Source organism: Chanodichthys erythropterus, chromosome 7, assembly GCF_024489055.1.
Source record: "Chanodichthys erythropterus isolate Z2021 chromosome 7, ASM2448905v1, whole genome shotgun sequence".
NCBI classification, from domain to species: Eukaryota; Metazoa; Chordata; class Actinopteri; order Cypriniformes; family Xenocyprididae; genus Chanodichthys; species Chanodichthys erythropterus.
The window spans coordinates 25688614-25701402 of record NC_090227.1 but is presented as its reverse complement, the minus strand read 5'-3'; the positions used below and the strand labels follow the sequence as shown (position 1 = coordinate 25701402).

Sequence of the window (12789 nt, the reverse complement as noted above, 5' to 3'; positions counted from 1 at the left end):
CTGGGTTAAAAACAACCCAAGTTGGGTTGAAAATGGACAAACCGGTTGGGTTAAATGTATACCCAACCTGCTGGGTAGTTTTATTTAACTCAACTATTGATTATTGTTTGAAAACTTGCTGTATTGCTTGCTTAAAATAAACCCAAAATATGTTGGAAATAAACATGTATTAATATGTTTAATAAATACAAATTAAACATTTATTAAATTGCTTATTAATAAATGTTCACCTTTTGATTATCATTGTTGCCTCAAGTAATTGTGTATGATTTTTAATTTCCAACCTATTTTGGGTTCATTTTAAGCCAGCCATATAGACTTTTTTAAACAATAGTTGGGTTAAATAAAACTGCCTAGCAGGTTGGGCAAACATTTAACCCAACTGCTGGGTTTGTCCATTTTCAACTCAACTTGTTTTTAACCTTTTTTTTTTTTTTTTTTTTTTTTTTTTTTTGAGTACACAATTGTGAGCAAGAAAAAAAAAAATCTACCTTTTGTATTCCGTGACGGAATATGAGCTTCCACAGCAAACAGACTGTGGTGATTCAAAAAGAGCAGCATCAACAATCTGCTAGTTTTTTCCACTTGTGGGGATAGAAAATGAAAGTTGTACTAATCTATTTGTTTTATAGAAATACTGCTGGATTTAAAGAGCTTCTTGCACCCACAGCTCAACGCATGACAGAAACTGAAGAAGGACACTAGTGTGTACTCAAACCCATTTCTCCAAATATACAGAACACACAGCAAAACATTCATCAACTTTATTGATGTATGAGCACAAAAGTAACTGAGTTTGAACGACAGCAACTTGTGTTCGAGGTTCAAACACTTTCCTAGTTGCCAATGATAAATGCCGCCCCCTATAAGTTTATATTAGTGCTTACAATGCATGCACACATTGGCTGTTGATCTTTTAAGAAGACTGTGGTGTTTCTTTGGCAAATAATAAATTGCATGACTCGTATACCTTTATCATAGACAGTGAGCACATTAGAACACTTTTGGGTTTGGTTTGCTTTGTATTAATCTCAGTGTGTCGCCCACATGCATATTATCCTGTCCTGCCATTAAATACAAACCAGCACTTCCTCTGAATTATTAGTACAAGATGACTGACAATGCCTGAATAACTGGCAAGTATATAATGGAACACGATTGAACATTTTATTAAACTCCAGGAAACTGCACAATGCTTCAGTCTTTTTTAACAAATTTGTGCGTGCGTGTGTTAATTATAACTTAAACAACACAGTCTGCCTTCCCACAGACATTGTGTTTTATATATTCAGAGAGCATATATACTGTGAAAGTCTACAATGGAAATGAAATTAGTGAATAAATTATTTTGCTTTGCCTCTAGTTATGCTTGTCTATTCTTTTAAAACGATGCATGAATGAGTTTACTTGTAGGTTCGCGTGTGAGATTGCAGTACATAATGCAAGTGTAAGTGTATGTCTATATATACTGCAAGTGTGTGTGTGATCGGTTCACTATATGATGAACGTGGAGGGTGGGGATTGTATCTGTCCGACAAAAGGGAATCTAAACACTTCCCCAAACTGGGACTACTGGTGGGCGCACTGCACCCCCGGACCATGCGGACCCCCTTCCTCGTCAGAGCTGTCGTTGTAAGCTTCACGGCGGTGACCGCCAGATGATCCCTGACTTAGGTCAAAATCCTGCAAATCAACTTCTTCCGCATCCGCTGCGATGACAGGAACCTCCGTACGTGACGGCAACAGATCTTCCAACTCCTGTACGAACAGACATAGACGTGAAATGACTGTTTGGATACATTCATCGACAGAAAACTAATCATGTTATATAGCTCAACACAGTAATTCTTTATTGTTTAAATCTCGTTTTCTTGATTTACAGCAAATACCATGTTTTACCATGCCTAATATTGATCTAGCTTACTGCAGTGTGCATTAAGAGTCTCATTGTAGCCACTGAGCGAACGCAGAGTAGCACTCTTACGACTTTCATCACACAAATGTATCTAATATAATAAACAGTGCTGCGTTACCCCACATACGCTTGACTGGAAGAAGCAGCGACTGCAGCATTATAAAAGTTCTGCTGCTCTCGAGTCGTGTCGCGCTCCTCTCTCATTAGCGATCGCTCCAGCGGCCTACTTTCTGCTCGCTTCATACTACAGTAACGTTAATAATCTCATCCATGAACATGATTTCTGCCCGAGTCCCATCCAGATTCTTTTCCACCGGCTGTAGATATGAAGACAACACCTCCCATGATTTCGCAAAATCAAGGCGTCATCAAGCTACCCCTTTGTTTTGAAAAACCGGTGAAATCAAATTACATAGTGTGCCTTTAACATATTACAGTGGAAACTCACCGTTAGTTTCTCTGTGCTGATCCAGCCGTTCTCAGGAAATTGCACGTCAAACTTGATGAACAGATCTCCTTTCTCAAACGGGTTTCTGTACTGAGGCATTCCTTCCCCCCGGACGACCCTTATAGAACCTGAAAAAGGACACAACAACGATTCCTAGAAAATATTCTATAAAAACATGAACAAAACACTGACCAAAATAATTGTGCTCACCTGGCTCTATGACTTTGCCTGGGGGATATTTGATGACGAGATGTCGTCCATCGAGGTGTGTGAGCATGAACTGAAATCCACAGAGCGCCTCCACCAAGCCAATCTTGTGGCACATGTGCAGATCATTTCCATCACGACGAAACTCCTATAAACAAATACATAATACTGAAGGTTTTGGTCTTTAACAGTAGTGGACAATGCATTTACTTACATTGTTGTGTTATATTTCTATAATGCAAATATTCTCATTCTGCAAAATAGCACATCCTAATAGCCAGAAAGTACGTAAAGGTGCCCGAGAATCAAAAATTGAATTTACCTCGGCATAGTTGAATAACAAGAGTTCAGTACATGGAAATGACATACAGTGAGTCTCAAACTCCATTGTTTCCTCCTCCTTATATAAATCTCATTTGTTTAAAAGACCTCCGAAGAACAGGCGAATCTCAACATAACACCGACTGTTACGTAACAGTCGGGATCATTAATATGTACGCCCCCAATATTTGCATATACCAGCCCATGTTCAAGGCATTACACAAGGGCAGCCAGTATTAACGTCTGGATCTGTGCACAGCTGAATCAACAGACTAGGTAAGCCAGCAAGAACAATAGCGAAAAATGGCAGATGGAGCGATAATAACTGACATGATCCATGATAACATGATATTTTTAGTGATATTTGTAAATTGTCTTTCTAAATGTTTCATTAGCATGTTGCTAATGTACTGTTAAATGTGGTTAAAGTTACCATCGTCTCTTACTGTATTCACGGAGACAAGACTGTCGTTACTTTCATTTTTAAACACTTGCAGTCTGTATAATTCATAAACAACTTCATTCTTTATAAATCTCTCCAACAATGTCTAATGTTAGCTTTAGCCACGAAGCACAGCCTCAAACTCATTCAGAATAAAATGTAAACATCCAAATAAATACTATACTCGCATGATCCGACACATGCATGCAGTATGCATGACGAACATCTTGTAAAGATCCATTTGAGGGTTATATTAGCTGTGTGAACTTTGTAAATGCACTGTATTTGTTGAGAGCTCGGGGGGCAGGGAGTGCACGATTTAAAGGGGCCGCGGCCTGAATCGGCACATAGTTAATGATGCCCCAAAATAGGCAGTTAAAAAAATTAATTTAAAAAAATCTATGGGGTATTTTGAGCTGAAACTTCACAGACACATTCAGGGGACACCTTAGACTTATGAATTTTTTTCATGCCTTAAAATTACTTGATTGCAACACTACACCTTTGCTTCATTTATTATACGTGGATCATGAATATACAAATTAGCCCCACCTTGACTTGATCACACAGTCAACTTTACTGTAGTAAATGCTGCACAATGGTAAGTGGAAATACTATTCAGCCATATATGTTTTAACCAGAAACTGATTCAGAAGAAGTAGAAGAGTGAATTATACAGGCTTGTCTAGAAGTCGATGTATCAGAATGGTAAGACGTTTTATGTATTGCTCTCTACAATATCAGACACATAACGGTGATAAATATGATGAGCCTTTTGCTTGACTTTTGATTTTTAAAAAGCTAATAACATGTTGCTAATGTTACACAAACCATAGAGACTGAGCGACACGCGTCAATCTGAAAACCACGCCCACCAGAGAGGAAAACATTCCAACCCTCCCCAATGACTTTGTATAACGTGAAGCTGACTCCAAAAGCTGCTGTGTGACAGGGTGTACAGCATACAAGCTAAAAAACCCAGAAGTCAATTTTTATAAGCTGTCAACCCAAAAAAACAAGCGCTTAAGGACACAAAAGTGGATACAGGCAATTGAGAGAGCGCAACGTGTCATATTACTCTGAGAACGACACCCACTGGAGGGGAACGTAATAGGTGACAGAATAAGCTAAAAAAAAATTATTATTTTTAACCATGTCATAGAATTATTTCACCACCCTATGTGAACCTGCACACGTAGGCAATAGGCATACTGAGTGTCAGGATCCTACAATTTACCCATTCTTCCTGCTGATGCTTCACATCGTATTGCCTTTGGTAGCTTATAAAAACTTTGTTCTGGGTTTTTTAGCTTGTTTGCTGTATACCCTGTCACACAGCAGCTTTTGGGCATTGTTCTGTTTTTTGTTTTAAGTCAGAAATGACAAGGAGGCAGCTTCACACAATACAAAGTCAATGGAGAGGGCTGGATCAGCCCCCCGTGTGTGGGATTGGCCTAAATGCGTTCTGTCTCTATGTTCCTGATTTTTCATGCTGATTTTTCATATTAACAGAAAAATGTGCCTTGATAGCCTGGCTTCTCTTGAGACCCCCCTGCTTCACAGCAGTTATTGATATGCTAAAGCCTGCCCGCATGTTGACGGGATTGGTTAGAACATATTTGTAATGTAGAGAACGGGTGATTTCAAACCGCATTTTTGAGACTGTTTTTGGTTTACTGCAGTTAAGGAGAAAATACTCAACAATGGTGCTGGCTTATGAATTTGCACATGGTTTGTCTTAATACATATTAAAAACACCACATAGACATATAAACAACATTAAAACTTGATTTTCACCGCAGGGGGTCTTTAAGTTAAATGAATCCTAATTTAATATTTGAAATCCTATATGCAGCACAAGTAATGTTGTTTTTTATGAGCAATCACATACATTTATAGACTTTAGTGTGAACATTATCTAAGGAAGAGCATTGAAAAAGTTGTCTAATTACTGTAACTAAATACATTAACCAATAATCAAAATAGTTTTCCAACTATTAACTCTTTTCTGCTCTTTGTGTATGTTTTACCTCATGATCTTTCTCCTGCAGCACCAGTATAATGTCTCCAGGCTCTGTGTTGGGTGACTGGTCCGCCTCTCCACTGAATGTGATCTTCTGTCCATGTTTCATTCCTTTATCCACATGCACCTCTAAGACCTTCACCTCTTTACACACCTTACGACCGTCACACTCTTTACAGCGGTCTTTCTCATGGATCACCTCCCCTACAAACACAACCAAGTGTTGAATTTACACCATCACAAATCATGTTCACTGCATAAAAACAATGAAAAGTACTATTGAATTCTCACCCTCTCCATTGCAGTCGGTGCACACAGACTGCATCTGCTGTACCATGCCAGGAGCCAACTGTCTGATCATGATCCGCATACCGCGGCCCCTACACGTGGCGCACTTCTGCACGGCCCCCGTTTTACCCCCTTGACTGAGGAAGAGTTATGGGGAGGAAAAAGGGGTATTTTGGTTAAAGTCTATAGAAACTGTACTATTAAGCTTTTTTTACATTTTCAGCTTTCTTTTGAGTGTCATGTTGCTGTTTAAATGTGAAAAAGTCTCTCTAAAAGGGAGTTTTTCTCTATATAAGTAAGCACTGTTTCTGAACTATATGAAATGCCTCGATTGTAGTCTTGAGTGATTCTCCCAGGAACAAACACATCACAATATTCCTCATTTAAATAATTCCCGCCTAAGGTATATCCAAAATAATGGGGCGAGGCCTGGCTGAGTTGCGTTAATAGTGTGTTGAAACACTTGGTTATGGTAAGGGCGTGACATTTCCGAAACGCGCTCAAGCTGTTGACCAAACAACACTTCGTTCCAACCAACCAACCAGAAAACACTGCGCTTTTTGAAAGGAGGGGCTTCATGGAGACAGGAACTAAACGGAGTGTTACTGACAGACTGGGAAGGGAGGTGCTGCAAATATGTGAAAAAATAATGTTTTTTGAACATTCAAGAATAAAAACCTATTCTAGTAGCCCCCAAAAACAAATATATACATATGTGTCATCTTTAGGGCCCGAGCACCGATGGTGTGAGGACCCTATTGGAATTGCTCCGTTTATTGGTTTTATAATCCTTAAAGATGTTGCATAAAATCCTGCTCAAAACACTCACCCATTGCAGGCACTGCAGAGCACGTTCTTGCTTAGCTGTAGTTTGGTTGTTTTTCCATTGTACAGATCTTCCAAAGACACTCTATTAGGTATTTAAAAAAAAAAAAGAGAGAGAGATTCAAAATCCTTTGTTTAAAAACCTTTTCTTTCATGCATTTTAAATTATAATTCACCACTTAACAATTTTCCTTTGGAATAATGTGCACAGATAAATCATGCCTGAACATGTGTTAGGTAAATAAAATACAATAAAGGTCTCATTTGTTAACTTGTGTACTAATGTATTAACTAACATGAACTAACAATGAGTTAATAATGTATTAGTAACACATTAAGCTTAAAAAATGCTGTAGAAGTATTGTTTGGTTGTTCATATTAACTAAAGTAGTTAAAGGTGCTAAAGAGGATTTTTTCGTCGACAGAATCCAAAGACTGTTACTGAGTTTTTGAAATGAGCGCATGAGTAAGAACAACCCCCCTCCTTCACAGCTCATTTCAAAGGAACGCCTCCCAAAACTCATGCACGAGTATAGGAACACGAGTGTTTACCACCGGCATTTGCTGTGTCGTGTTAGTGGATTCATTATGTCGGACTCACCACATGGTAACTCATAATCTGCAGTTGTTACTCCTGTCTCCTGACAAAAACATTGCATGCGGCGCCTGTAGAGTGTGGAGCCTGTAGAGTGTGGAGCCTGTAGAGTGTGGAGCGCGCAGCGCGCACGTCTCACACAAGGAACGTCATGGCAGTGATTGACAAGCCAGAGGACCAATCCGCGCACGTCTCTCACAAGGAACGTCACGGCAGTGATTGACAAGCCAGAGGGCCAATCGTTTACGCTGATGTTTTTAAGGCCCTACCTCGTGCACAGATGATGTATATTAATATTATTCCTTTCAGTGCGCCTAATAAATAGTCTTTTATCAGTTAGTAAAGACAGTTTCAAGTAATATTGCAAAAATGTATAAAACACAACATCCTATTTAGCACCTTTAATTAATGAAACCTTATTGTAAAGTGTTACCAAATCAATTTTGATTTCATGGCATGCAGACTTAAAAGTAGGTCATGCATAGAAATTTGCCATCTTGAACTACTCCAGGAAAAAAGGCACAAGTTTTGTTTTCATATTCAATTACTTCAGTGGATGTATCATGTCCTCTCCTCTCCGTCGGCCACCGTTCCGGCTTCTGCTGCTCTGGCCTCCCATAAAGCCGAACAGACCTCCGCCAAAGATGTGAGAGAAGATGTCCTCCATTCCGGCTCCGCCACCGCCACCCTCACGCAATCCTTGTTCCCCATAACGGTCATACAAGTCCTTCTTCTCCGGGTTAGTCAGTACTTCATATGCAAAACTGATCTCTTTAAACTAACAAGAACATTAAATTAGTAAAAAGGTCAAATTATTATTATTTTGTTAATGGCTTTCAGAGCTTACATTTCCATTAAATGTGAACTCACCTTGTCACCTGCATTGGGGTTTTTATCAGGGTGGTACTCTTTTGCTAGTTTCCGGTATGCCTGAAAATAGATATCACTAATTAGTACTATTACTAATTCCCATAATCAGAGTTAAGTCTGAAATTTAAATGTTCAGTCTGATAAATATTATTTTCTCATAGATTCACATTGAAAGAGGGACCAGCACCATAGAAACTAGAATATCACAGAAATGTAAATTAACTTAAAGGGGCTCTATGTAATAATGACACCCAGTGTTCAAAATAGGTACTGCAGTCCAAATTCAAAATATTGTTTGCCCCGCCCCCTCGTTCAAAGACGTGGGTTGCCAGCAACAATAGGGAGCACAATTGACAATGAAAGCTGGGAAGACTTACACACTGTAAGCTGATGAGTTAATTTATCTGTGTTTTAATATGCTGTTGTTCATAGAGATATTTACATGGATTCAGAGGCTTTTTAGGTCAGATAGAATCTGCGATTCTCTGACCCAGTTTGTTTGCTGGTTTCCATGGTTGCAATACATGCTGTTTTCCGCCAACTGGCAACCTGTGATATCGAAATACTATTGGATAAACTGGCAGCACGCGGTTTCGCACAGACCAAAACAAAGACAGACATTCCGATACAGAACGCACATTTCAAAGCAGAATATCTGGCTGTAGCAATGTTTTTCTGAGAAACTAGTAGGTGAACGTAGCATGTTTCCTAAATATCTGCAAACATATCGGGGTATTTTTATGCTTTATTAAAGTAAAAATCTTACATAGAGCCCCTTTAAAGGGTTAGTTCACCCAAAAATGAAAATGATGTCATATATTACTCGTTCCACACCAGTAAGACCTTTGTTCATCTTTCAAACACAAATTAAGATATTGTTGATGAAATCCGATAGCTCAGTGAGGCCTCTATTGCCAGCAATGTTACTGCACCTCTCAAGGTCCTTAGAGGTACTAAAAACATATTTAAAATGGTTCATGTGAGTTCAGTGGTTCTATCTCAATATTATAAAGAGACAAGAATACGTTTTGTGCGCCAAAAAAAACCCAAAATAACGACTTTTCAACAATATCTATATGGGCCGATTTCAAAACACTGCTTCAGAGCTTTACGAATCGAATCAGTGAATCGGATTGCCAAAGTCACGTGATATCAGCAGTTTAGCCTTTTGATAGGAGATCCGAATCACTGATTTGAAACAAAAGATTCATGAAGCTCAGAAGCTTCATGAAGCAGTGTTTTGAAATCGGCCCATCACTAGATATTGTTGAAAAGTCATTATTTTGTTTTTTTAGTGCACAAAAGTATTCTTGTCGCTTTATAATATTAAGACAGAACCATTGAACTCACATGAACTGCTTCAAATATGTTTTTAGTACCTTTATTGACCTCGAGAGGTGCAGTAACATTGCTGGCTATGCAGGCTTCACTGAGCCATCGGATTTCATCAACAATGTCTTCATTTGTGTTCCAAAAATGAACGAAGGACTTACAGGTGTAGAACGACATGAGGGTGAGTAATTAATGACATTATTTTCATTTTTGGGTGAACTAACCTCTTAGTAACCACCCAGTTCACCTTAGCCTTAGCTACAACATAATGCAACAGCAAACATCCTAGCAGGTTGGAACAAATGACTTAATTTATTATTATTTTTCTAATTTTTTTAAAAAGCACTCATTAAATAAGTAATTAAGTAAATAAAAATAAATAAATTAAAACAAATAAAACAAATGAATGTCATTTAATTAAATAAAATAATTCAATAAATACATTTGGATCAAGAATAATTTGGGAATCATGACTCCCAGAATCAGAATTGGATTGAAAATTCCCACCCCAGCTGGCAGTACATCACTCACATTTTCAAAAAGTGTACAAATTCAATTTCTCAGTAGTTGACAAATATTATTTACATGATTTTTAGGACTGTGTAATTTAATGTACTTTATCTGACAGTGTATTTGTAATTGTGGTTATTATTTAGATTTTTCATCTTTTTCTACACATTAAGCAGTATTTAAATAGCCCTGCAGTTTGCCAAATTAATTTTTAAAAATTCAAAAATACTCAAAATATTCCATGTAGTCTCTCAATTAATCTAAGGCCACGGAACAACATGTAAATAGTCAAAAATAATTGTAAACAATTTTCTAAACAGTGTTACTATGTACTATATAATGTCACACTGCTTAATATTTTCTCAAAATCCTTTACCATTTTAACAACTACAATACATAATCTGTGACTATTAAACTAAAGCCATGTCATTGAAAACCCCAGTTGTGAGCATGGAGATCAATTTCCTCAACATCTGACAGATCAAAAGAAGCCAATTTCTCGTTTCTCGCCTTATTTTTGGTCTTGCTGTGCTTTCTGAAATCCTTCGTGTGGACACAATCAAGAACAACAACAACAAAAAGCCAACATAACACTCAGGCAACTTGGGCATCAAGGCCAGAGCCCGTTCACCTTCTAACAAAGGACTGAACACAAACATGATGATTCATATTTTAAAAATACCTAAAACAATACGTTTACGTTGCATTACCCATCTCTAAATCATTTCATATCAGATAGCAGCTCAGGTTCAGCACAGCAGCTGGTAAGCTAAGCATCTCCTTCCACTGTAAAGCTCTTGAACTGCAAGAAGCACCTTCAGCTGTCTGCGGCACCTGGCTGATGCTCACAGCCTAAGAACACTTACAGCAATACACATAGTAAACAAACAACATATCTGACCGTGTATCTTTCAAATCCTTCCCCAAATTATTTCCAGATCCAAAAAAAAGGCCACACTGGAGGATCTCAGCAGCATGCAACCTACAAAACACACCAGTGGCTGCTGCTCCACCAACATGCAGCATCCCGCGTCACGCGCATATTTGGTTTTGTTATGATACGATGCGCGAGGCGGAAAGGACTGTCTCTACCTTTTTAAGCTCGTTTTCGGTGGCTGACGGAGATACTCCGAGGATGTCGTAGAGTTTTGTGTCTGCGACGTTCGCCATGTCTGCAGACCAGTGAAGCAGCTGCGCGAGGAGGAGCGGAGAGAGAGAAAAGCCGGCTGCGTGACGTCACGTGCGCGCCGCCGCGTCACTGACTCCAGCGCGTGCCTGAGCACAGTGCGCGCGCTCGCTTGCTCTCCTGCGCCACAGTGTGATTGATAAACAATCATGTCTTTTTGGACATGAAACAATGATGTTTTTCTATATTTCATTTATTTGTGTTATTTGCTTTTATTGTGCCATATTATGCCTCGCCCTAAAACCTCAAATAAAGTTTTGATTACACATCTGTAGGGGGGAGTGGGGTAAGATGAGCCATTTGTTACTTATGTGGTCCTCAAGATAAGAAATGAAGCAGAAGTATAATGAAAGTAGGTATGTTAAGTAATTTCAGGATGTTTCTAAATGATCAGAATATGTCTATGACAAATGGTTCTAAAAATATGGCTTCTTATAAAAAAGTGTTCCTGTGGCTCAATTTACTCCAGGTAAGGGGTAAGTTGAGCCAAGTCAGCAGGTGGGTGTAAACTGACCATCTCACTGAATCTGAATCAAACCCATGTGAAATTGTAAAGATAACTTACCTCTTTTAAAAACTAATTTAATAATCAACTTTCTGTTTACAAATAGTCATATTTATTTTCTTAAAATGAACTTAAAATGAAGTTGAAGTTGAAATTTAAATTTCTTTAATTATTTGCATTTCTGAAACAATATGCTGAACACCAAAGTTGTAACCTTCCCAAAAACAGACTAAACAGAGAGTTTGTTGAGTACAAATAAATAAAAACTAAATAAGAATGAATAAATGTCACTGAAACTAATAAACATTTTAGTCAAAGGTTCTTGACATGGTAGTTTTTCTGCAGTGTCGACCACGTTAGGCCATTAGGGACTACAGGTGGAAAGATATATATGATTAAACAGCCTCTGGTTCATATCAGAGAAGGATTTGTTGTATTCCTATCAAATAAACTTGAAAAAAAAATACAAAATAAATCAGTTGCGTAATATTACAATAAAATGATACCAGTTTATACTTCATAGATTTAACTTAACTTCATATTGTGGGGTAAGTTAAAACACTGGCTCAATTTACCCCACAACATTTGGCTTACTTTGCCCCATAGCTGCCATTTTAGGAAAAACAAGCTAGCTTACCAGTTCAGGCTAATATTTAGCTAAATGACTAAAATGGCATAGTTTTATACGTTGTTAAATCACCAATATGCATCATAAATATTTTTAGACCTGGACAAATTTGCTTTGATGAAACAGCCATTACATCTGTAGTGTTAAAATTTTACTTTGACAAGCCAAAAGCAGTTTTTAAAGTAAATAAGTGACTTCCACTCCTTCCATGGCACAAATTATGGGTGGTTCCAAAATATATGGTCACATGACAATGAAAGTTTATGTTCATCAAGATAAAGGGGGTGGGTCAACTTACCCACTGGCTCATCTTACCCTTACTGCATGCTTACTGCATTTACTGTCTATTTTGTCTTTAGAAAATAATACATTCAATCATTAAGTATTAATAATAATTAATTTTATTAATTAATTAACCTGTTTTGTGCCTATATTTAATATATTTGGAAATGTACAAAGTATTCAGGTAAAACCCCACTTTTTTACTAAAAACATTTATGTGGTTAAAACTAATAAATAAATAAATAATAAAAACTTATTGAAACTTTAAAAACATGTTACAATCACTGAAAAATATATTATACTAATATAATATATCATAATAGTAATATATTGATATTCAATTTTATTCCCTTATAAAACCTAGTGGGGGAAAAAACGTATAAATATAATATAAATTAATATAAATAAACGA

General features: G+C 37.5%; 1 protein-coding gene across 1 annotated transcript; it reads right to left on the bottom strand.

The window, feature by feature from the left end:
* Positions 1-777: 777 nt before the first annotated feature.
* dnaja2b (DnaJ heat shock protein family (Hsp40) member A2b) lies at positions 778-11014 on the bottom strand. The gene is made up of 9 exons (XM_067389177.1): positions 10869-11014; positions 7935-7994; positions 7613-7842; positions 6474-6554; positions 5648-5781; positions 5364-5560; positions 2574-2718; positions 2364-2491; positions 778-1758 (listed from the first exon to the last, which is right to left on the bottom strand). Exons 1-9 carry the CDS (start codon positions 10944-10946, stop codon positions 1570-1572), a joined length of 1242 nt encoding a protein of 413 aa, XP_067245278.1. The 5' UTR covers positions 10947-11014; the 3' UTR covers positions 778-1569.
* Between the last annotated feature and the right edge of the window lie 1775 nt (positions 11015-12789).